This window comes from Eleginops maclovinus, chromosome 4 (genome assembly GCF_036324505.1).
Source record: "Eleginops maclovinus isolate JMC-PN-2008 ecotype Puerto Natales chromosome 4, JC_Emac_rtc_rv5, whole genome shotgun sequence".
NCBI lineage: Eukaryota > Metazoa > Chordata > Actinopteri > Perciformes > Eleginopidae > Eleginops > Eleginops maclovinus.
In genome coordinates, this window is record NC_086352.1 from 29,229,568 (window position 1) to 29,255,469 (window position 25,902).

The following is a 25,902-nucleotide window of genomic DNA, read 5'->3' on the forward strand; positions in this document are numbered from 1 at the left end:
GACTGTAATCAGTTTATTGGTCAAATGAAAGGATGAATATTGTGAGTACACACTTACGTGTCAAGCTACCAAAAGTCCATCTAGTTACAAACATACGTACCCTTTCCGTCTAAGAAACTATTATAAAGGTTAATGGGTTGTTTTTCATACAGACTGTACATAAAAAGAAAGTCAAGAAGTGGATTTGTACATTATAAAAACAACACAACATCTTGGATGAGAATTAAAAAGTGTACATAAATGGATTTCAAATGATTTTTCTTTATAAACAAATTTCCAGACTGGATGATTCCAAAAATATGTCTTCTGCCTAAATAATTTCACCTCCCTTTCCACATTTAAGTTCACATGTTTCAAAAAGTAGTTAAAAGAAAGATGTCACTCCTTAAACATGATCTATTTTAAGTCAAATATAAATTTAAAGCTACCTTAAAAAAAAGGAAAATCTGGTTTTTGCTTGTCGAAGACAATTGTAAACTCGGAGTGATACTTTCACAAAACAAGTATCATAAATTCCTCTTTAGTACCTCATTATTTCTATTATTTCCAGGACTGAATTTAAGAACAAAAATACACAAAAACTGACAACTTTAAAATAACAGCTGCTAAATAAACTACTGGAGGACATTTTTCTGTATTCAAATTCATACAACAAAATGGCTTAACTTATATACAAAAGACTTAAGACATTTCACAAAAACTCATAAGAATGCAGGTGTATAAAATAAACAAAACAAAAAAACAACACACCTCACAAAGGAGATTTTTCCAGTTGTCCAAATCAGTTGTCATGCTAACATTAGCTTAGCTTCTTACGCTACAGACGATAAAACTGGGATTTCTCTAACAGGTTCCTAATAAACTGTAGTTCTATATGAATTTAATCAAAAACTCTTTCTCTAAAGTGCACCAAAAAAAAAAAAAAACGACAAAAAGATGGAATTTGCTCGAGAAGAATAATCTAACAAGTTATAAAACAAACTAATTATTTTACATTTGGACAAAATGTTTCACCAAATACAGGATGGCAAAGAAAAAGCATTATTTTACGGTTTCCTCTCTTCCTTGCCGTTCAGGTCCACAGTTAGCTTCCTCCCGTGAGCTGCTTTAGTACTTTGGCACTTTGGTGTAGTCTTCTGTGTGAACGTTCCTGCACAGGCAGATGGACAAGATCATCCCCACCAACTGTCAAACAAAATAAAGACATCGATCAATACTTCATTAAAACCATTTTCATCTTTATGTTAGATCTATGAAACATATGACATATTTAAACGTTTTCTATCTATATTCATTTTATATTAAAACCATGTACTCACATCTCTAGAAAATGTTTTTTCTTTTAAAAACAAAGAAGCGTTTTTTGGTTGAAAGCTAGCTGCAGCCTCACTATGAAATGCTGTTTGTCACATTGAACTGTAACATGATGTTTGGGGGGTTGTTCAAGTACTTCCTTGACAGCTCAGCGGCTGTATTAAACAATAGTGTTGTTTTTTTATTCTTGGAAAATCAAACATATCTGCAATCTCATGTTTGTGTGGTTGTTCTGTTTTATTGCCTAAGAGTCTTGGTTGATTGTTTTATCCACACCAGAGTTGTACTGAGAGATGTTCCACTATAATAAATGTATCAATGACAATGTACCTCAATCAGAGCTACTCCAAGGCAGATCCCCAGAACGACCCCGATGTTGGTGAGCAGCCAGCTCTCCACGCTGGCAGAACAACCCTGAAGTTGAGTTATCAGAAGAGAGAAGAATGAATACATGAAGAACATAATAAAGTAACAGTAGCCTACACAGGAAACTAAAGTAACTTTTAGTAATAGAAAAACATTGTTTACCGTGTCGTATACTGGCCAGTCGGGTGTCTGAGCCTCACAGAAGCTGCTGTCGGAGAAGTTCCAGGTGGAAGCCGAGATGTTCTGGCAGGAGCAGGGAAACAGCAGCTGGGAGCTGTTGACGATCACCATGTTACCGCTCCAGTCCAGGCGGCCGGTCCAGCCACAGCACTCCATCTACAAACACACCAGACACTTATAAGCTGTCCTTACTTATCAAACTTCACCTATAGGTCGTCATTGAATGCAGCTCATTATGACCTCTAGTGGTTGAAGTAATTATGACGGGAGCAAAGGAGGAAGTCATTTGCCGTAGTATAAAGTCGATCAAAGTCCACACACACGAAAGATGTCAAGGTTCAAGGTTTGGCCTGACAAACCCAACACTATTATCCAGGAAATGTGTGCCATTAGAAACTTAAAGTACATACATTAGGTTATTTTACGTCAAGTCACACATGTCACTACGTTACATAATGAACTTTCTAATTTCAACCCAAACAACAATACTTTTCCAAACCTCACCAAGAAGTTTTGTCGTTTAAACTTTCCAAAATTGTGCAGTTTTACTTTGTTAACTAGAAGGCTCATATATGTTGTTTTGATGACTGATCTTACCTCTACTTAGGCATGTACCTTTAATGCCATTTTCTATTTCTACTCAGCTTTAGTTACTTTATTTAGAAATTAGATCTTTGCACACCTTCTGTGTCATACAAGATAATTCAGCCAACATACTAGCCACAAGTCAACTAGTATCAGTATTGCAGCCCCTTAATGTGTTTAATTTAAGAACGGTTTTCTGTTGATAAAATGTGAACTTCTCCTTTAAGTGGCCTTATTCAGAGGTCGCCTGCATTCTGCAGTTTTGTGGTCAGTAGTAAAAGATAATGATAGTTGACGGGTTCTGCTGATGAAATGTGTTTCCTGTGTTTAAGTCTCCAATACATTTTTCATTAATCAGTTTGATTTTGATATTTTCCTACAGTATGTGGTGTGGCAGAGAACGTTTTGATGTTTTTCATTATTAATATTCATTAATAAATCTATTGCATGTAGGTTAATCTTCAATTAACAGAACACTTCTTTTCTGTAATTTAGTTTGTAGTAATCCATCATGATAAAAAAGCATTTTTATAAAAATGAATACGATTTTAAAAGAGCATCTTGAATCGAAGCCCAGATCAGTTTTCCAAACTCACATTCCTCTGGATGAAGTCCCAGGCCTGCTCCGTGGTCGAGTTGTTGCCGGTGTAATTGTTCAGCACCTTGGTCACAATCTTTGACATCTCATCATTTAACTGAAAGAAAACATTTATGTGCATAAAATAAACATCTTTTAATGCAAAGTATATATTCAGCAATGTGAAGAGGCAAAATCTGCTTGTGCTGGCTTGGTCTGAAGCAAAGACTTTGCTTCCTTTAGTTTGCTATTCACCATTTATGGTTTGTTTATTTTGTATTTTTTTCCCACCATGAACTTACTGAGTTAAACAATAAGATATCACAAATGTCATGATAAATTTGAAGCTACATCTTGCAGCTAGATAGCTTAGCATAACCAGACGCTTTGTCTAATTCTAAAAAAATAAACAATTAATCAGTAGTTGTTAGCTACTTTCCTTTACGTTTAAGGAATTTTTACAAAAACGGCAGCGTTCCTTAACAAAGAGGGAATTATCTGGGTGTTAAACAAAACTCAAATGGTTTATAGATTAGACAAATCTTTAGGATATCCAGAAACATTTCAAATCAGAAGCCAAATACAGCAGCACCCTTTAATGGATCACATTATCCAAATCACTGCAGACCAGACACAGATCGGAGAGTAATTGTTGCTTAAATCTTTACTCCAAGAATGTTGAGACACCCAAGGTCTCCAGTGAACACATGCTGAAAAAGCAGATATACTCTTTTTATTTTTTAAGTGGAGGTTTTGCCTTGAAATTATTTTTGGCAGAAAAAGCGAAGTGGCTGAAAACTGCTTCCAACAAACGTTCAGATACTGCCTGCACTCCCAAGAACTGAATTTCTCCTTTTGTAGCCTTTTTATTGAGTCAGATGAATTATGCAGTGGAAAATGTGTATTAGCAAGCTTCTGAGATTTTGTTGTAGCTTTTTGAATCATAAAAGTGCCAATAACTATTTTATATCTGTATATGTGTGGGTCAGAATCTATAATGTCACTGCCCAGCTAGCGTAAGTAGAACAAATTTTAGACTTATTCGCCCAAAAACGTTCACTATGCATTTTCAATCACACTACGCTCCAGGCCCAGTTGGGAGTAAAAAAAACAATAACTAAAGTTTCTGCTACTTTATTGAACGTTGAGGTAAAAGTACTGATGTACTATGGAAAAACTGTTATTTTATATAATCGAAACATTTTAACCCGAGTTGTTTCACTGTTTACAGAAGCAGCATGAAAATGAATAAAAAAATAAAAAAAATAAATAATGGCTAATGACGATATGCCTCACCTGAAGAGCTTAAAAAAAAGTGGGTTCAACCAAAAGAAAACATCCTCTTACATTTTTATGCACTTATATAAAAGCTATTAGATAAATCTTAGTTTCACGATTGTAATTACAACCTGGATGTTGACATAAACGGTACTTAGAAGTTGAAACTGGTAATTATGGTCATTTGTATGATGTGAACGCAGCATAAAGTCTTGTCTCAGGGAAACAAATGTTTTGCATTGGAGTTAATTACCATAACATCCATTTACATTACGTTTCATTTAGCTGAGGCTTTTATCCAAAGTGACTTACAATCATTGCAAAAAACAGACAATGAAACTCCAAACAACAAGGAAAGTGCAGATATGTTGACTTGAAGCGAGTCATACCATTGTTAGTGCTGATGAATTAGTAACAAGGCCTAAGCTAACCTTTTAAAGAGCTTTTCTTTCTTTTTTTAAGAATGTCATTGCCATTTGAACATCTAAGTCTGAAGTAGTGAGCAGAGAAAAGAGTGCAAAAAATCCTCTTGCTATTACAGTGCTGCTGTATACAATGAATGTACTAAAACACAACTATTTACAAAGGAAGGGAGGTCCACAGGTTAAGCATTACTCCATGGACCAGGCGCATTGTGTCAGTGAGACTCGAACACGAACAGGTTATTAGATCTCTGTCAGTCAAATGTACAACTCCTTCTTGTGTGTTCTGTAAGCTATGTTTATCTGGGTATGTTTCTGCCAATAGAGGGAAGAGTTCACTAAATAGTCGCACACGCACATCTATTGGTTATGAGAAATGATTAAGGCCATCAGCAATTCATTTCTCCTTACACTACCACATTGGAAGGTGAGCCAAAATGCATTACCCTGCTTCTGCATGTATTTGTCATAAAACATTTGTTAACTTGGTCTCATTACTTTAACTTTTGTTTTTGAAGCTGTTGTTACCCAAAGGTTTCAGTGTCAATTTCACCAAAAACTTCACAGACCTGACTCATTAGTTGGATTATGTTTCTGCAAATAGATATCATTATCGAGAACCTTAAAGGGTATTCTGATAAGATGTTTACAGACAAGTGTAAGTTATTCAAGAAAAATCATGAATTGAACTCTTCATGAAAATACATCCTCATTCTGAAACTGCCCTTGTTATTCTGAATAAAAGATAAAGTGCAATACATGCCAAACTGAAGCTAACAGAACTCTTTAAAGACGCAGATAAATATTGTTTGGCCTTGTAGGTCAAATGTGATCTAGAACTCATCAGCAAACAAATATAAATTATTATGGTATTAAGTTACACAAGCTAAAATAATGAAGCCAACACTATTATTATTATCCCCTTTTCTGCCCTTTCTGTTCATCTGTAAAATGTCTCAGATTAAAACACCAGAGGGCGATGCTACATAAAGGCATCAGTTTTAATTCCAGTTGTCTGGTGTCACATGACCATATGTCACTCTCGGTTACAGCTGAATACTTGTTGGAGGCGTAGAATACATTTTGTATTCACAGCATGCGGTGTCTTTATGTGACAACTCATAGTTATGCCTGTTATGACATATTGTGGGTGTGGACACACATAACAAGAAGAGGAAGGTGTGTTATCCATACATGTGCTGCAACCCTTCTCATTCCACTAACAAAAGAAAACAAGAGGGAAACTACCATGATTTTGTCAGAGTGGTGCAGGAATGAGTCCTAAAACCCAGAAATGATTAGGCCTTTCACCTGTTCACTCGCCTCTCAACTTTTCTATGGTTGACACAAGTTCAACAATTTTCACGTTTTGTTGTAAAACATAAAACAAGTCAGTAAATACCAAACTTGTGATTGTCCGAACCTTTCAAACTATAAGTGATTACTAAACGCCATCACATTGAATATTAGGCACCTTTAGCTTAGCGGTGGTGACATGAAGTCATGCGGGCAATTTGCTTTTTTGGCGAAGTAGCCCTTAGGACGCTAACTTTCAGATCGGCCTACAAAAATACGTCATCACTGCACCACTCTATGGAATGGAGGACAGAGGAAGAGGAAGTGACATCACTCACCGTCTCTTTCTGGAAGTAGATGAGGACACAGGCTGCTACCTGAGCGATGAGGATCAGCAGGAGGCAGGTAAAGTACTGTGGAGACACAGCAGATGGTAAACTCATGTGAAACATCTGAGAGGTAAAACATGTTGGTACAGCAGGATCCCGATAAAATCTTTGAAAAAAAAGAGATCTTACTGGCAACAAAACAACTATAAATGTGCCTACTTGCAAGTGGTGTGTGTGTGTGTGTGTGTGTGTGTGTGTGTGTGTGTGTGTGTGTGTGTGTGTGTGTGTGTGTGTGTGCATGCGTGTGTGTGATGAAGTAAGGCAGAGACCTGTTTTTGCTCCTTTAGGAGAAGTTAGTTCAACTATTTATACAATAAATCCTCCACTCACACCGTGCCTGCATTACTCATCATCATGTTTAAATGATCAGAGCGTACATACATTCATACAGGTGTAGAAGTGTCACTCACCAGGCCGAGCAGACACCGGATCTCGTAAATGGCCCCCAGGCAGCCGAGGAAGCCCATGAGCATGGAGAAGGCCCCGACGCCAATCAGGATGTAGCAGGCCACCTTCACAGATGTGGAGTTATCTGCATGGACAGAAAGTATGTGTTATTGTTTGGGAACTGAAGGGTCGCAGGTTCAAGTCCTGATTGGATCAAGTACAGAGTTGTTCTGGTACATGTTGGGCACTGCCAACGTGAACTTGAGCAATAAACCAAAACCCCCACATCCAGGTGCCAAACCATTGGCAGAACCACACTCTGGTTGTGCGTTGGGCCTCTGTGTAATGTGATGTAAAACAAATCTGAGAAAAAAAACTGAAAAGAAGAAAATGTGAGTAGGTCGCTAATCGACCAGTCGGAAATTTGAGTATTTTCTTTTTTCAGTATTTTCTAATACAATAGCTATTAAACAAGTAGCAAAAAACTCTTGTTGAGTGTGGACAAAAAGAAAAGTGTTTTCTGAAGAGTGTGTACTTCAGCATTGGCAAACAAAGGCGTCTCTGTGCAACATCACGGTCTACACAACAGTCCAACATAGAGGGTCCAGAAGTGGGAAACATCTCGTTCATGTCATCGAGTTCGAATCCAGACATCTGTCAAGAGTTCAGTTCAGAACTAAAAACAAACTCCATGTCAACAACCAGTGTCAAATGACATGCAACTTCAAAAAGGGGATTGGCAAGCACCGTGATAATACAAAGTATGGCCAAAAGTGCTTTGTATAAATATATACAAAGTTTGACTGCACAATACGTGTGAATTCATGTCTTCTCATTTGGCTTTTCTTTAAAATGCACTTTTCAACTATATACACAAGTCTACAACACAATCAGAAACACTGACTAGATGTTTCATCTACCCAATCAGCTATAAAACCCGGTCAGTGGCTGTGTCACGTTTGATCAACATGTATTTTTTTAAATGATTCAACTTCACAGATTTCAACACAATATACAAGTCTCTGAAATCTACAAACCTGCGAAAAATGATCCAGACGAGCAACATGTGTGATCATCAAAAAACTAAAGAAATGCGCTTTATATATAGCAAGTTATCAGGGCCCAAAGAAACGCTGGGAACTGAAACAAGAATTCAGTTACAATCCAAAGCCTGGGGTGCGATTTGATGAGCTCCCTTTATTGATGGAGTATGACTCATCAAAAACAGAGCCAGTTCCAAATGATTCAAGACAGAAATATAGAATCTGCTACCGCTCTACAAAACGTTTAGTCACAAGAGGTTGTGAACAAGAAGCGTGTAGAAGTCTGCCAATGAACCATTTTAAAAGACAAGCCCCTCCTTGCTGGGTCCTCATGGCCTCAAGGCATCATGGGATATTCCCGGGGGATCAGTGAACCAGGGCATGCTGCTCCAAAGCAAGAAAACGAGAAACGAGGGGAGTTTATGATGGAAAATTAGGTTACAGGGTGGGTGGGGGGGTGTCATTTGCTCTTACAGACATGTACATGTTTTAGGGTCCCTTTGGATAGATTACCTAATAAGATTTCTGAACATACTTTAAATTGGTCTTATATGCTTAAATTTAGAAGTAAAAGCCCCTTATTTTTCTTAAATATTGTTTGAATCAATTCAATATAAAGAGATACTTTATATTCGTCACAATATAACAAATTAACAAAGTACTGTACTTAAATATATACTTTACTTGATTATTTCCTTTTTCTGCTACTATATACTTCTAATCAACTACATCTCAGATAAATAATATTGTACTCATACACTTTATTTCCATCAATGCATTTGCACTCTTTTACATTTTGTAACAATTCCACTTGGGATACGTCATGTTCTGCAACATTGTGACACAACTATGTCACACTCACATGTCTATTGGCTAGCGCTCCAACACATTGTACATAATGGGCTCAGTAGAGGCACAAAATACAAATATGAACCTGAAAATTCGCATTACATGTCTTCTTTCAAAATGTTTGAATTAAATCTGGAAGTAAAAGTACAATACTTCCCTGGGAAATGTAGTGGATTAGAAGTACAAAGTGGTATAAAATGGAAACACTCTTAAGTTAATATTTAACTTAATGTCCATAGTTACACTCCAACCTATGGAATGGCTTCAGTCAGTGGAAGTGTTCCACGTGGTTTACCTGCTCCACATGAAGTAATGTTTAAAACCTCTTCAGTCCCATAAAACTGGATGATTTCAGACGTGTTGAAACAAGAATGATGTGGTTGTGAGTCAGCGCTTTCTTTGTACGATCAGCCTGAGCATTCATTCACGCACTTGTGATGAGCAGTGACGGGCCGCTCTGAGAAAACGTTCCATGGAGCATCAATACTTCTCGTTTATGTGTGAACACAAAGCTAAACTGTGCACTGTACTTTAACCATGTGCTCCGACGGTTAGTGTCGTATGACCGCATCCCCGTCCCCGATAAAATGGCTGGACTATCTGACTGACTGTGATGTAGTGTGTCTGTGTGATGAGTAAGGCGGTGAGCGCACTGGGCTGATGTGATGCATGCTGATGCTGGACGGAGCAGAAAGAGCCCAGTGTCTGAGGGGACGACACCTGCAGGGAGCCCACGAGGATGGGGGACAAATGTCCTCAGTGCACTGGCTTGTCTCACACACACACACACACACACACACACACACACACACACACACACACACACACACACACACACACACACACACACACACACACACACACACACACACACACACACACACACACACACACACACACACACACACACACACACACACACACACACACACACACACACACACACACACACACACACACACACACACACACACACACACACACACACACACAATGACAATTGCTCAATGTCTGTCTCTATATTGCTGCATCGACACTTCTTCAGTGGTGTCTGAGACTTTCTGTCTCGCTCACACTGATGGTCTCTTTCTTCTTCTTCTCTCACTGACAAACTGACTGTTTCTGTATACAGAGTTTAGAATTAAAGAAATAGTTCAAAATGTTTTGGAGTTAAGGACAGTGTACAATAGTTTTAGTTTGTGAAATGTACTAAAGCACAATTGGACATACTTGTACTTTACATTTTATGTAAATTGATGGGGAGAGAATATTTTTCTTTTTGTAACAGCAATTGAGATCAATTAAAACTGGTTCCATGGAGCAGCTATTCTATGACTTTTACTTTCTGTTAAACTTTAGTAGATGAAAAAAGAGCATGAGATTTGCTTATGTAATTGTATTGTTAAGAAATGTTGAGGTGGAATTGTGACAGCATGTGTTGCTGTCTTTTATATTTTAAAACAAAACACAAGCTACAACAAAACATTCTTGATTTGACATTAATGCACGAGTTAAAAAAAACCGTATATTTTTAAAGCTTTAAGTACATTTTCCATATCACAGTTAAGTACTTCAATGCAGCACTTCAACATAAGGCAATTTAAAGAGGCCCTATTCTGCTCATTTTCAGGTTCATATTTGTATTGTGCCGCTACTGTGTCATGTCTCCATGCTCTAATATTCAAGAAGCTCTTTATTTTTCTCATACTGCCTGTGCTGCAGCACCTCTTTTCACCCTCTGTCTGAAACCAGAGCCCAGTCTGCTGTGATTGGTTAGCCGCTTAGAGATTTCCCTTTGACTACAACATACAACGTGTTATAGCGCTAGCCAATAGAAGTGCGTGTGTGACATGGTGATGTCACTATGTTAGGAAAAACATTTCAGGCAGAGGGGAGTGTGTGGGAGAGAAAATCCCTCTGGATGGAATAGAGGGATTTTAGCTATTGCAGACCATTCACATGCACAAAAAACAGTGTCAGAAAAGGGGAAACTCAAACACAAGCACTTTAAAGAATCTGAATAAACAAACCCCTCTTAAGCTCACTAGATGATTTTTATTAGGAAAAATAAATGTTCCCTAAATGTCAAATGAGCTCTTTAATCCTGTTAAAGGCAGATGTCTTTGAACACTCAGTAGCAGGAGAGTAAATGAAGCCACGATGACAGGATACAGAGGAGGACAAACACAAAGGCAAGATTTGTGGCTTAAAGGAATTTCTTTTTTTAAACACAGTCCAGAGAAGCAGGCAGACAAAACGTGGAAGAAATCTGCTGGACACTTGTGTTAAACTCAACAGCCTCTACAACCAGTGAACACACAGAGAGCTTAACTTTTATGCTGAGACCAAATCAGAAGGAATGATTAAACTAACTATATTGCTGTTTTTGCATTAACAACAGCAATATAGATTATATCTGTCTGATAGCTGAGTGGAGGACTTTGTTTAGAATGCATTTTAAAGCAAGCTGAAGCGTGGAAAAAGATTTGCTTCCTTAAGTCAATCATTCTGACCATTCTTATTGTGTAGAGATTCTATGAAATGACAATTCTGTAATAAGAAGTTCTTACGGAATTAAATATGACACAACTGGAAACCTGTTCAAATGTGAGACACTTTTTTCTTAATCCTGGTTATTTTTTACATTACACACTTACACTTTACTATGACAGCTTTAAACTAAGCACTTGCTCACATAACATTTAAATCATCCATGAGAAGAAATGCATCATTCAATACTAATCTGAAATAGTTGGACAGGGAAACATCAGCATATGCACATATGACCCTGTGTCTTTGAATCCAAAGTCCTCCAAATGATATGATAACAGATTTATATAAAATTCGTGGAGCAGAATTTTATGACTTTTACTTTCCGTTTTCCGCCCCAGGTCTCAGATTGTTGTTGGAGTCCTTTCTAACAATGTACATGTTTTTTTGCATACAACTTTATTTTAAAACTATTTGAGGATTAGGTTTCCAAAAACTAATGCTTCCGAGGATCTGTTTGACGCATCTCTAGACAAAGGCTTTTCAAAATCCTTTGTATGCATTACAGTGCTGTACACAGGTTGTAGTGCAGTGCAGTTATAAGGGCTTGTCTAGATGGCATATGTCAACAGTTCAAACTAATAACAGGTGAAGTTTTCAACGTCTGCCGCCTGTTTCCCTTCTATCTCTCACACACACAAATATATATTTAAATACACACACTCACACTGTTAGCCTGCAGTCAGAAGTTGTTTTCAGCCTGTTAATAATGGCTCTATGTATTATGCATCTTTTTTTAGGCCTGATTTGCCTTTTTAAGAGAATTACATAGTTGAAAGGGGGAGATAGAGGGAAGACACATGTAAAAGGGACCGCTGGCTGGATTGAAACCTGCTATTCCTGCAGCAGTTACTGAGCCGCCAGCTCTAACCACTGAGATATAATTTATCCCATTTTAACTCGAAACAACAGACTTCCCTGCAGCGATAACTTCAACAAAATGTGCAAATAAGAAAAGAGTCATGTCACACAAAGTATACGTGGTAGAAATAAACGATCATCAGCAGAATAAAGGACGAACTTACTCAGGACGACGATGAAGCTCTGATTGTCCAGCAGGAGCCATAGCCCGAAGCCCATGATGATGACCCCACACAGCTGGAGAACAAACATACACAAACACAGGTCAGCCATAAACAATGTTTCAGACATGCTGCGACCAAGCACATATAAACCGTAACAGATGAAGCGCATTTAGCTCAGTTTTTTATACAGGTTTTATACATTTGTATCCCAGTTTGTGTTTCTCTAATTCCTTCTTCCAGGTTTTGCAGGAATGCTGAACCATTCAAGTTCAAGTGTTTTTCTCTTATCCAACATCTTGCTGTGGCTACCTTGCTCCCAAACTAAAAACTGATCTTCTGATCACATAGCACCAAATACGTCCACACCTTTTGGTGTGGATCTATTTTTATTGAATAATATCAAGAGGGACATTAATTAACATGAACTATTAATACATGGTTCAAAATAAAAGCCTCCTGCTGGTTTGTCTTTCAGAGGCTTTTAATGTGAGAAGGCAGCAGCAGACATGTTCAGTATACATGTTCAACATAAAAAGCTTAAATGTCCAAAACCAGAGATTCTGTAAAAAGTTTTAAAAGCACAAAGGACTAAAAAAACAAGGTTTTCTCTGAATGGCAAAATCCAAAATATGGGACTTGCATTCAATTTTAAAGGGTCCTTATTTTGCTAATTTTCAGGTTTATATTTGTATTTTGTGCCTTCATTGTGATTTAATTCATTTTTCTCAAACTGCCTGCTCTTTTCATCCTGTGTCTGAAACCAGAACCCAATCTGCTCTGATTTGTTAGCTGGCTGGCTCGTGATTGGTGCCCCTAACCTATCACATACAATATGTTGAAGTACTATTCAAGATCTTTTAGGCGCTTGCATTGCATTTTTTGTATACAGTTAAGAAAAAAATCCTCTGCAAAGGCCTGATAATTAATACCCAATACATTTCAATTTCTTATGTTCCAGGATTTTCCCAGGTCAACACCTTACACTTTAACATTTGAGTTTCATGTTTCTTTAATGTATCTCAAATCTAAAAATATTCTGAAAGATCACTCTTGCAATGTAACCATTTGCTGAATTCAAACAAAGTGAGATCATGACGTCAGTAGTAGCTACAGCCATGATCTGTACCTTCATGCGTGGTACGGGCAGGACATACTGTAAGTGAGTAGTCTTGGGGCAAACCAAACATCGATGTAACCTAATGACATCACGTTTCTCTCAGTAAGAACTGAATGTACTTTGCAGGAAAGCACAGCGTAGGGCGATGCTCTCAATACAGAGAAGTACAAACATACACACACAGTGTTTATCTGTTGCTAAGAACCTCTAACCCTCAGATCGTACATTTCATTTCCACAGAAGAGAGGAAACAAGAAAGTGAGAATCACCATGGCTACTAAAGACACAGCAATTAAAACTTAAGAGTCAGAGAAAGAGATCCTGAATGGCTGACATCTTGTCCTTTCAAGCTGTTTAAAAACTCTTGTCGAGAACTGTAGCAAGCAACAGATTTATTTTACAGGATTCTGTTTTAAAACCTGTAACCACAGAGACTTTCACCAAATTAATGGAGCTCAGTTATACATTTATAGGCAAGCTAGTGAATAGAATCTGCTGGGAAAAGTTGTACATCTAGTCAAATAGAAGTTAGACATTTCTGACTGATGTTGTTAATAGCCAGAAGATAACTTTGATAGTGTTAATGTTAAAGAAATATTAAACTAAAGTACATTAAGATTTTGTGTGAGTGAATCACATGCTAAGCAATGTAATGTTCCACTGAAGTAATTATAGTATAATGTATACATTATTTATATCAATTTGCTTTATAATCATATGATTGTGATTAAAAAACATAAAACTTGATGAGCACTGAGATGCTGTTTAACAGCATGTGCCATTATTAATGGCACATTTCTATTATTTATCATGAGTATACTCACAAAGAAGATGAGGTTGAAGAGGAACAGGAAGTACTTGGTAGCTGTGAGGCAGCCTTTCCCCATGATGCTGGATCTGTAAACATAAGAAAGTCACAATATTTGTTAAACATAAACATAGTGTATAATCTCACAGGTCTGTCAGACAGCGTTTTTTCCTTTTCTCAGTATCATTTGATTGTGATTGTAAATATTGATCATTTCTTAAGCCATTATTTGTTAATTAACTACCCAATTAATTAAAACTTGGAGATCTTTTTCTTTTCATTTCTCAGAGGTCAAACGCTGGATTTGTTCTGCCTTCTTACATTCACTTCTCATCACCTCAGAAGAATTTCCTTTTTTTTTAAATGGATTTGAAGACCTATAAATGTATGGGCTTTCAGACTCCATCATGTTCTTAATATTACATCAAATATTTGTGAAATTCATATAATGATTGAAGTCGTTTGTCAAGAAAAATTACCAAATGCTTTTGCTATATTTTTCTGATCTGCATAATGGTAAATTGTCGTTGTGTTTGGGTGATGGATTATTGGTTTGACAAAGCTACTCAACATATTATTTTCATGATTAGATTACATTATTATACCTTTAATAAAACATCTTACAGTAGTGAAAAATCTGTCCAAAAGATCCAATGTACTGAACAAAATGTAATGCTATAATTTCCATAAACAGAGTGCAAGTGAAGTTAGGTTATGAGAGCAGAGCAGGATTGTGTTTACAGATCTGCTGTTGAGAAGAGCGTGATGTGAACAAGTGGTGACAGATGCTATAGAGGCACAGACCTCGGAGGCTAAGCTGGTCCGGCTGATCATGATAAGGAACTGGGGGGCTCAAATCCTCAAGGATTAGACCCGCAAAAACAACCAGTGCAATCACAACCTCAATCTGTGAGCAGAGAGGTCATACCATCTGTGACCTGCTCACTCTGGATGTACCGCCCTCTCCAAGACTGTTCCTGAGCTCCGGATCCATACATATCTAAAGATGTCCTAGGGAAATCAGTACGTCTACATTTCTGTAATGCGGAGTAATGTGGTAACTTTACAATTACAGCAGATAAGGCTTTTGTTATATTGTGGTAATGCTATCTTTCGCCTCTTAGAGATTCAAGTTATCAGTTTGAAATGTAAGTCTAGAGATGTTTTAAGAACTTGTTCGTAAATTAGCTGTTTTTCAATTACAGTATTAGTCTTTATTTATTCTTAACACCCGCCTTCCCCTGGTCTCAAATCACAAGTTATATGTAGAATAGGAGTTTCACTTTCAAAAAAAGTTAACAGTTCAAGTTCAGTTCAACTAGTGCAGATTGGAAAGAGCAAAAAGTGCCTCCAACTCGTATTCAACACCAAGAAAATGTCAATGACCTTTCATCTTCCATGTAGTTTTTCATATTTACAGAAAATCTAGCCTAACATAAACGCAGCAGTATATCTGAATGGTTTTCCATCTTCTCTTCACCTCCATGCAGACCCCCCCCCCTCCATACAGTAATGGCCTCTTACTGTCCAATAAATCTATGAAAATCTGGGTGAAATATGGCGGCCCGGTTCGATGTTTCCTCCCGGCAGTGAAGCCCCGTAGCGTGAGCTCAGCACTCATGTATCCAACCCATATTCCCATCACTGTAAATGGGTTACTGTTACATGGTTGCCTGTGCCAGTTTAGTGGGTTAGGGGGGGGTGCACCTGCAGGAAAGAGAATATGCAATAGGAAAGACATTTTGGCGGTTTCAGCAAAGCCAGATGTAAGGTATTATAAACGTTAAAGAGAGCAGGCTGAAGCCTTAACAAAGAACAGGTTGGCCTCTGATACTAAGATTATACATTTAAGTTGTTTAGGCCTAAACTTTGGGTAAATGTCTTTACTATACTATAATATATATCAGGTCTAAACTAAAAGAAACATGCAAATAAAAGTATAACAATTACACTGTCCATATTTCTTACAAGAAAAACTGTTAAACACAAGACCAAAACAACGTCTTAGTTTGTCTTTCAAAACTTCCTGACTTTCTGTCTGTTGCTCTCAGTTGAAAAAAAGGAGATTTTATGGTGTTTTACGGTGTCAAAAAAAAGCTAAATGTTACAGAAAAAATGTTGAACCAGTGTCCAAAATTGATGAAGAGGTTGTAGCTGTGTCCCCGTCAAATGTCCCTTAACCTCTCTTTTGTTTAGTTTGTGACAGACGTTGAAGGTACAAACATGCCATTTAAATTGGTTTTGTCACAGCGACAGTGCTATGCTAACATCTTATGTACTTGCTAATCAAGAGTAAGCAAGAGAGATATTTCTTTCCTTCTTCAATAAAATTCCCACTATGTACACTTCTTAGATAGTGCTAGCAATGGCAATAGTGCATGTCAGTATGGTCATGCCATCAAAGCTATTTGAATTACTAGCATGTTAGCAGTTAGCATGCCATACTCCTTTATCATTTAGCCAAGCGAGTAGCTGCGACTACCACACACACACAAATATAAATCTCTTTATTGAATGAATATCATATCAGGATGAGTTAACAGGTCAGTAGAAGAAAAAAAAACAGTTGAAAAAAAAACTGGACTACTATTTTCCTGGCTGGCTAGTGTGATGGCTGTTAACTCACCAGCTGCAATGGTTCAAAAAGTATTGTTTTTGGTCTTTCCATTGGATTTGTCGACAGAAGGAAAAATATAAAGATATCACCAGTAAGCTTTTGAAATGAAAATGGTATTAAGGTTTATTTTAACAGAGTTTTAACTGTTGGACCCGAGCTTGTGAACATAAAAAAAAAATGCACTTATGCACATCTGGTAGGAAAAAAGATCCAGAAACAAAGGGTTTCTTAAAAATGAGTAGTGCCACGCAGAGCCCCTTTGTGCTACAGCTGCCGAGTGAATAGAAACATGTCTGCTTCTGAAAAGTACACAATGGTTCAATTAACTTTTTCATCCTAAAAGTTGTTGATTATGGCACATTTTTTCAAATGGGAGCACACTATTCACAGCAGCTGCTTTTCCCACATCTGTGCAAAAATGTGCAACAAGTAGAAGAACAAAAATAGAAACATGCCATCTTAATTATTTCCACAGACATATTTCAACACAATCTGGAGCACATTACACAGGCAGTGAATGTCATGAACTGAAACAAAGTCATAAAATGTTATAAAAAATGATTATTGGACACACACTGTATACAGAAGTTCTGCAATCTGATCTGAGCCCTCAGAAGTTTTTGACCCAATTTCTATATATTTATTATCTGGGTTCTTTTACAACATTAAACATCCTGTCACAACACAGAGGTCAACATCGCCAATACGCACAGAGACAGTTGGCACAATGACAAAATCTACTTCAACACAAGAGCGAGACTGAGCTTTTCTTACTGAGAGTGCACAAAAAGAGCTCATTAACCTGGAGACCTTTCTGAGATTCACATAAATAACATATAGTATGTTCACATTTTCAATTATGGTGCCTTGTTCCATGCAAACATCTATTTATTAGCCGATACCAATAAAAGATAAAGACCTGCTTCTCGTGGTTTATGGGGCTATGGTTAGGGTTGACATAAGTGAACCGATAACTTTACTTTATTTTAAAAAGGAAGTAAATAACCTGTAGTTAATTCACAGGCTTCTTCTTCTCTGTGTGTAGATGGCAAACCAACATTTTACGATAAACAAATAAAAATAGTGTCTGCGTAGATTTGATATGTTTTTTCTTTTATTTAGAATGTGAAGTTTCAATTCATGGGATTAAATATGTTCCATTTCAATGCTTGTTTCTATTTTGCATTCTGTATGGATTTCCGAACAGTCTAACAATGGGTTTCCCCCTTCATTTCAGTATGTGTCATAAATCTGAATTGTATATTTTGGCAGGTTTCCGTTTACCACGCACTTGTGAGAAAATGCAGATGAGCCAGCCACTATTGTAATGAGGTGAGTCTAAAACATTGGTTAAATTCCTCCTGTATAACTGTGTCACCTCTGCTCCATAAAGCAAGCTGAGATAATCAGAAGTTAACACAAAGCAAGTTTCAGTTTCATTTTTTACTGAGCTGTGTTTTCATATCAGTCGCTTTCTGTGATTCCCAGTGTCTGGGATAATCCCTCCTAAAGTCTTTCCCTGGCAAACAACTTTACATCTTTTTATTTACAATCCCGTTATAATCCACGGCAGCAGTTCACTTCACGCTCGCTCTGACCACGTTATTGTTTGGTTACAAAAGATGTGTGAATACAAAAAACTACTCACACAGGCACACTGCAAATTAATACAAAAATATCCTCGGCTGTTGGGAGTGAGAGCTGGCACTGTTTTTACATACAAAAACATAATTTATATAGAAGATGCAAAATGAATTGATAATACAAATAATAGTTAAATACAGGTCTATTAAATGTGTGACAAGGCAAGTGCTCATGCAATATACTGCTATAAGTGAACTTTGGCAATAAATGCTTTATTCAACAAACATTTTTAGCCATTTTTGGTGTTAATTTGACATTTATGACTAAAAGGTAGGCCTTTTCTCCTCATAATCATTGTTCTTCTGTCAGAGACAGTGCTGAATGCGTCAGACAGACATGTCATCCAAGACTCTTACACACTCTTTGACTCATGCAGAAATGTGCAGGAGGTGCGTGGGGCAACAGCAACAACAACAAACAAGACAATACACTCTTTTGTCGCCACTCTTCCCTCACTGTTCTCTTTAACAGAATCTATTTGTAGAATTTCTGAATTTTAAATCTCATATTAGGAATGCAGAGATTAACAAAAGAGGCGTTTATCTGACACTTTTTTGTGTTTAGAATTTACAGTTTAATATTGGTCGACTGGCCCCTCACACAAACAGTCAGTGTTTGTCAAACTACTTGCCTTTTATAGAAACAGTTAGCTTTTTTGAGTCAGATAGTAACATCAATAACACTTCATTCAGGTGTTTGTTTGACTCACTTTGTCAATAAGCAGTTGTATAATTCTCCAAATTCCGCCAAAAGTTAGCACACAATATGCCTCATTTGCATATTATCACGCAACATTTAGCAAAAACGCTAAATACAGAGAATAATTGTTTTAAACATCTGTGAAATTTTCATTGTGATATATTTTGGTTTAAAATAAGGCAATAATTAGGGGAATTATGTTAGCTTAGCATAAAGACTGGAAGCATAGATAAACATTATGTCTGGCTTTGACCAAAGTTCAAACATTTATCTAACGATGTGTCAAAAGTAGCTAAGTAAATGTTAAACTGTCAATTTGTTGTCAATGTGGGTTTTTTGAGGTCAGAGTGTAAAAAAGGTTAGTGAGCGAGAAAACCAAAACAACATGCTGAGAGAGACTAAAACTCCCTGTAAAGGTGTTATCTATAGAATCCAGCCAGATGTGTATAACAATAACTTATTATTCATTAATCAATTCTATTATACGTTGGGGAAAAGAAATACGCACATCACATTTTATCAAAATCCAAGGTTATGTATTAAATTGCTACTTTTGTCTTACCACTAATGGAAACTAAAATCATACTAAGTTTACAAAAAGATATGACAAAGACAAACTGAAAAACATCGCATTTCAGAACCAAATGGTTGAAGTAAAAATGACTAAAACGATGAATCATTCTGACGCCCCTTCTCATCCTCCCTCCACCTGAAATAAACCCCACCCACAAACCCTTTTAATAACACCGAGGCTCTCACAGTCCCACTCTGACGGGACACCTCAACAATGGCAGCTTGAGTTTACTTTAGGTGATGTAAAGATGTTTAACACCTCGTGGAAAGTGACTAAAGCCAACTAAAAAAATATAAATCATGGATGCACTGCTAAATTAATCCACAATATATAATCGACAATGAATGCTCAATACATACAGTAGCTGATTCTGCAAGAGATATTATCATTATGTTTTGGTTCAACTCATCAAAGTGGAATGTCCATCACAATATTCTAGTCCAGTCAGTCTGAAATCTAAAATGATTGTCTAAGAAATATATGTTTTAATTCATCGTTTTTACGTGCAACTGTTGATTGTAAATTAATACATTTTTAAAGTAACCCTCCCAACCCTGCCCGTTGGCACACCAAATGTCAAGCAGTTTTCATGTTTCCACCAAAGAGAAAATGCTCATCTTAATTTTTCACATGGTTTCATTAAAACAGAGTTTAACACCAGTGTTCAACAAATTTGATATTTTAAGTACATCTAGCCAATAATACTGTACTAATAGTGCGTTCACATCACTGTCAAGGAGTGTTTGTACCCTGTGCTTTCGCTACTTTCTGACCCGAGTACTACTTTCACCACTGACACAATCTCAGACAATAGAGTAGTTTTTTAAGAGACGATCCTGACAGTTTCTAAAACGTAGTGCTGCGGTGACAACAACTTGTCTGCTTGTGTGTGGGGTGAGGACGATGGAGGACACAGTAAGAACAAAAGGAGGGAGTCACAAAGAACTATATTTTTTTATGGTGGTGGCTGGAACCCCACCCACCACCATAATTAATTCAGTGTTTTAGCACTCGGTCGTGGCAAAACCAGTTCGGGCTTCCCAGACTTCAACTGAAAGGAGCAAGCTGTGCACGTTTCCATGACAACGCTGCAGCAGGGAGGTGGGGGGCGTGTGGGAAAATGGAGTCACTCAAATCTAATGCTTGTTTAGAGCCAAACTCAGGCGCTCACTCCCACAACGTGAAGCATGTAAACAGAAATCTAATTTCCTCTGACTCTCAAACTCATCAGCGTTTTCACCTAAACACGGATCCCTATTAACAAATACATTGCATTTTCTCTGGCAAATTTCTTAGTTTAGGCAAAATAACAGGTTTTTTGTTATTTTTATTAACAAAGAATAACAATATTCAAGTGAAAATACAAATACAATACCTAAAAGTAGATACATTCATTGGTTTTGGTCTGTTCATGGGATTTGTTGATAGTAGAAAGTAAATTCTCGTTGTCATGAAAATAGTTAAGTTAAGAAAATTAACCCTGACAGCTACGGCCTTTCATCTCAAGTCCACCAGGTTGTTTTTTCTGCAGGAGAAATGTGAGCAGCTCCAAAGGCTCAAACATTATTAAACCATAATTACCCCTCAGGGCAATTCCACTAAACAGGGTAAACAGGTTATAGACTCACTAAGGGTGAGTCTCTGGCAAACAAACAGACTACACTCTTTTCTACTGAGAAGCAAACAGAATTAGGTTTTTCTACATTGCTCCAACACTTAAAAACACACAGACCTGGTGTTGTGATAAAGATCTCAGAATGCAGATTAACTGGTTCTGTGGGTGAGAACATTCTTGTCTGATAGACATCCAAACAGCTGCTAACTCTGGTAGAAGCCCTTCAACAAGACTTCTGTTCCCTGTGTATGGAAAGGTAATTAAGGTCACGCAGCAGTGAAGCTCGACCTGCAGCTGGACTGATTTATTGCATCGCAAGTTCAGGACAAGATTCACCAGTGTGCAAAAGGGGACAGGAGGAAGGGGGAGAGAAAACTGAAATATTGACTGATGCCAGCATGCACAACACTGACCAACATCCATATCTATAGGGGGTCAGATCAGTCTCATAATACACAAATGCACCCAATGAATTCACACTTGTATTTCATGATCCGCAAAAGTCTTCTTTTTAAATGTACACAAATTTGTTTTCCATTTCAAACCTCTGAACCTGCATACACAAACCGCTCTCTGTGCATGGATCGCTGTGCATTCGTGTGTGGGTTTTTTGAGACTCCCCTGACGGTCGCCCGATTCGTACTTGTAATGTTTTCTATCTATAGCCAGATTTGCGCTGTCCGGAGCTGACAGGTCAACTTCAACATGGCGTTTAGCAAAATGCGTAGCCTTTATGAAGTGCTATGTCATGAACGCAAGAAATCATACCCTGAACGCAAGAAATCATACGCTCTTGTGATTGGCTTAGAATGGAGGAGACATCTGATTGGCTATAGATAGAAAACATTACAAGTACGAATCGGGTGACCATCAGGGGAGTCTCAAAAAACCCACACACGAATGCACAGCGATCCATGCACAGAGAGCGGTTTGTGTATGCAGGTTCAGAGGTTTGAAACGGAAAACAAATACAGTATGTGTGGATCAAAAATACATATATAAAACTTTTTTCTGTGTTTGGATTTTACTTACATGTATGTGAAATGGAACACATTTGTGTGTACATTGAAAAACCTTCTGAATTACAGTGGATGCTTTGCGGATCATGAAATACAAGTGTGAATCCTGCTGTGTGCATTTGTGTATTATGAGACTGATCTGACCCCATATATCTGTAATGCAGACAATCACCCTGCAGAAGAACCACTCAATGTTTTGTAAATTGATTAAATATTGAGCCGACATGGGTCAGTCAGGTTTGCCTCGGGATTCAGCTCAGGCCTAAAACGAATTGTCGATCAGTTGATGCCAACCATTAACTAGCTTATCTAATGGGAGCATTTTAGTCTAGTCTTCCTGGGCTTTAAACAAAAACGCTATGTGATTCATAAGAAAACAGTATTGAGGAAAAAACAGACATCCAACAACCTCCAATAGGTCCTTTTCCCAAAACAGATATAGATGTTTTAAAACTGTAATTCAGGCTATAACAATTGAAAGTACAAACAAATAGCATTCTCTTGCTAATATGGACATTAGATCAGAAAATGGTAGTATAAAAATAATACATTTTGGCGTTTCATTTGGTGGCTTGTTGGAAAACTTGCTGTTTCTTAAATTATTATTATTTTTCGGTTTTAGACTGTTGATCAGACAAAATACCAAACTAAGTAAAAGATTTGATGATTGTCCCTTCATTTATGACTGTTTTTAAATGTAAAAACAGTCCACATATACAATCGTTTTAGCTTTTTCAATTAACAGCCTGGAAGTCCTGCAGTCAAAATGTATTTTCTTTGCACATGTTTTTCCGTTTTATTTTATTTCTTAAGCATGTTTCTGTTTTTTTCTTTAACTAAAGGCAGTTACGTGTTCCAGAGTTGGAGTTTTACTGAATAAAGCATAGCCTAGAGTTTGAGTGTCCCATGATGGTATCAATTATTACTTACCACAACAGGAACCAGAACCGTTTCTGCTACCTCAAATTATGTAAACGTCTTTCAGACTTTCCTATTCTCTTTTTTCTTGTGGCATATTGAAAGGCTTTGACACCATGGGAATGAAAGGCACTATAAATCAATACAACCTTTTAACTTTCTATCAAATTACGTCTTAAATATTAGATTACTGCCTGGATCAGCTTCATAGAACTGATATCTGTCAAATTGCTCTGTGTAAAGGTTCAACAGTGTGGGTCAAAGTCCGAGAAAGTTGATTAACTTTACCTTCAGTTTCTGTTTGCACCAGATTACATGCGCAAATCTTTTTTTTTTAACCAAATCTGCTCAATTGATGCTTGTCCTAAAGGGCTTAAGGGTCCTAAAAAGTTAGTTAAGTTTTTTATTTGACTTTTTTCACGTGATCTTTTAACTTGTTTTGCGTACTTTCCAACAAGAGCCTAGTTGATACTTGGACACTAAAAAGTACTGTTAATATTAATATTTTTTAGTCGAGTTAAAACTTGAAAGTTGTACTTCAGTGTCTCTCTTAGTGGCCAAACAAGTGGTCTGATACTGAAGCTGCTCATCGTGTCAGATATGCCACATAAATCATGCACCATGCGCCACATCACCAATCCTGTTTACTCAATTAAAGTCATAAACATCTCTGAAATGTGGCCGATGGTCCCTATAGCGATTAATCTTTAACATGATGAAAGATCTCAACACAGCAGCCTCACATGCCTCGTGTTCGCGAAAATTAAGAGAAAAAAAGCTTCTGTTTACAGAGCAAGAGTCGTAGGTTGACTTACGTAGTTGTTTTGTCAAACTGCGGAGAGAAGTGTTCTCTGCGGAGAGTCGGTGGCTCCTTTGCGGCTCCTAAGTGCGCTGTGAGCGGACTGCTGATCGGACTGAGTGACCTCCTCGGGCTGGACAACAAAGCAGCAGCAGTAAGTGAGACTGAAGGCGGACAGGCAGCAGCAGGAGAGGCTCCTCCGGTCCCCACCGTGTGGCAGATATGGGAATTAGCGAGTCAAATAATGCCCCGCTTTAACCCCTAAATCCCCGCAGAGCATCAGCACCACAGAAAAAGAGGATTAAAAACAGGCTGTTCTACGACAACCTGCGAGTTTATTAAGCAGTTTACAAAAAAACAGATATAGTGGAGATAATCCATAGACATTTGTTGTGTTATTTATTTTTTTGACCAAATGATTTAATCGTCTGATCTACATTTTGACCAGATAAATGTTTCAACTTTTCTGACGTTAAACTCTTGTTATTTATTAAATGGTCTTTAAGTCGTAACACTTAAATGTTGTAAATTAAGAAAATCCAATAAACATAAATATTTCACAATATAGCCTACTATAGGTTTTGGACCCTTAACCTTAATTTGCATGTTTTTTTCCCCAGAGATTTTGTGTATATAATTTGGCTTTAATCATCTTCCGTAGCCACAGAGATTACACAAATTGCATTATAATTTTTCTAAATCAAATGATCATCGACTGATCTGCATTTATATCAACAATATGTTTTATGTATTTATCTATCGGTCCTAAAGTAGTCAAAGAGTAGTTACATACTCATTTAAAAAAAGACTGAACTCAACCAATAAGTATCTAATCATATATATTAAATATTGATATATTCAATATATATTATTATTACTTTTTATTTTTTTATTTTTTTTATCGTTTATTTGGTAGGGACAGATACAATATACATTGACAGACTGAAAACAGCTATCTGATGCAAGTATCATAGTGTTTATAGCGAATGCTAGTTTGCAACACTCGTCCCTAGAAGGGCTAGAAGATCCAATAGATATTAGATATCTATTGGCTGATGTGGCCCTGAACATCTTCTGTAGGAACATTTACTGTTAATTGTTGTATGTTCTGCTAATACTCCTAAGGTTTGAACTGTTGTTGTAATTTTGACTCGGGGTAATTATGACAGCATTTCTCACTATTAAAAAAAAAAAAAACCGTTCATTAACTGACAAAATAATCCACTTCAACAATACAATCCTGCTTTAACATTAAGGTGTTAGTAAGTATAATTTAATGATAAAATATAATGAAGTATTTTTAAATCAGGCATTACATTTATAAAGCTACATTTTCTAATGTTTCAATTGTGTTTCAAAGCCTGCACTGCACAGAAATAAAAGTCAAGTTGAGAAATAATATTATATTTATTTTTTGGTCAGTGAAATTTAAGTTTCTGAAAAGACTGAAATTAGCCTATAAACACCTAACAAGATATAACAAATATTATTGAACAGTAGAACCCTTACTATTTGCATAAAAACTTTCTCTAACCTTTTTCTACAAACAGATGTGATATGTTTGTTGTGTTGCTGCTCAGCACCATTCAGTCAGTGGTAAGGAGGAGGAGGGGGGGGGGGGGGGTAGTGGTGAAGTCAGAGTCAGTCTGACGAGTACAATGCTCCTCCACACACCAGGACACACAGTCAGTCCAGCTCAGTGTGCGAGGGAACGCAGGACTATAAATGGCATTATTCTGCGTGAGCTAACCGTCTTTGTGAGTAATGTGTGACGCTGCTGCACGCTTTGGACAACGCAAAAACAGAAGACAGCTTCTTTCGGACTTCAGAT

At 37.2% G+C, this 25,902-nt stretch overlaps 1 protein-coding gene across 2 annotated transcripts; it reads right to left on the minus strand.

The window, feature by feature from the left end:
• Positions 1 to 24,270, minus strand: LOC134863419 (CD82 antigen-like). Of its 2 annotated transcripts, none has more exons than XM_063881930.1 (9): positions 24,088 to 24,270; positions 14,203 to 14,275; positions 12,262 to 12,334; positions 6,818 to 6,939; positions 6,357 to 6,431; positions 3,042 to 3,140; positions 1,843 to 2,016; positions 1,645 to 1,728; positions 1 to 1,185 (listed from the first exon to the last, which is right to left on the minus strand). In XM_063881930.1, exons 2-9 carry the CDS (start codon positions 14,263 to 14,265, stop codon positions 1,108 to 1,110), a joined length of 768 nt encoding a protein of 255 aa, XP_063738000.1. In that variant the 5' UTR covers positions 14,266 to 14,275; positions 24,088 to 24,270; the 3' UTR covers positions 1 to 1,107. The 2 variants fall into 2 exon arrangements, with proteins under 2 accessions (XP_063738000.1, XP_063738001.1); XM_063881931.1 differs by lacking the exon at positions 24,088 to 24,270 and adding an exon at positions 21,453 to 21,471.
• Between the last annotated feature and the right edge of the window lie 1,632 nt (positions 24,271 to 25,902).

Coding starts and splice junctions, on each gene's coding strand:
- LOC134863419 (XM_063881930.1), bottom strand. CDS start 14,265: ATGGGGAAAGGCTGCCTCACAGCTACCAAGTACTTCCTGTTCCTCTTC. Junction 12,335..14,202: donor TCTTCAACCTCATCTTCTTT/GTGAGTATACTC, acceptor TTTGTTCTCCAG/CTGTGTGGGGTCATCATCAT. Junction 6,940..12,261: donor GAGCTTCATCGTCGTCCTGA/GTAAGTTCGTCC, acceptor CTGTCCATGCAG/ATAACTCCACATCTGTGAAG.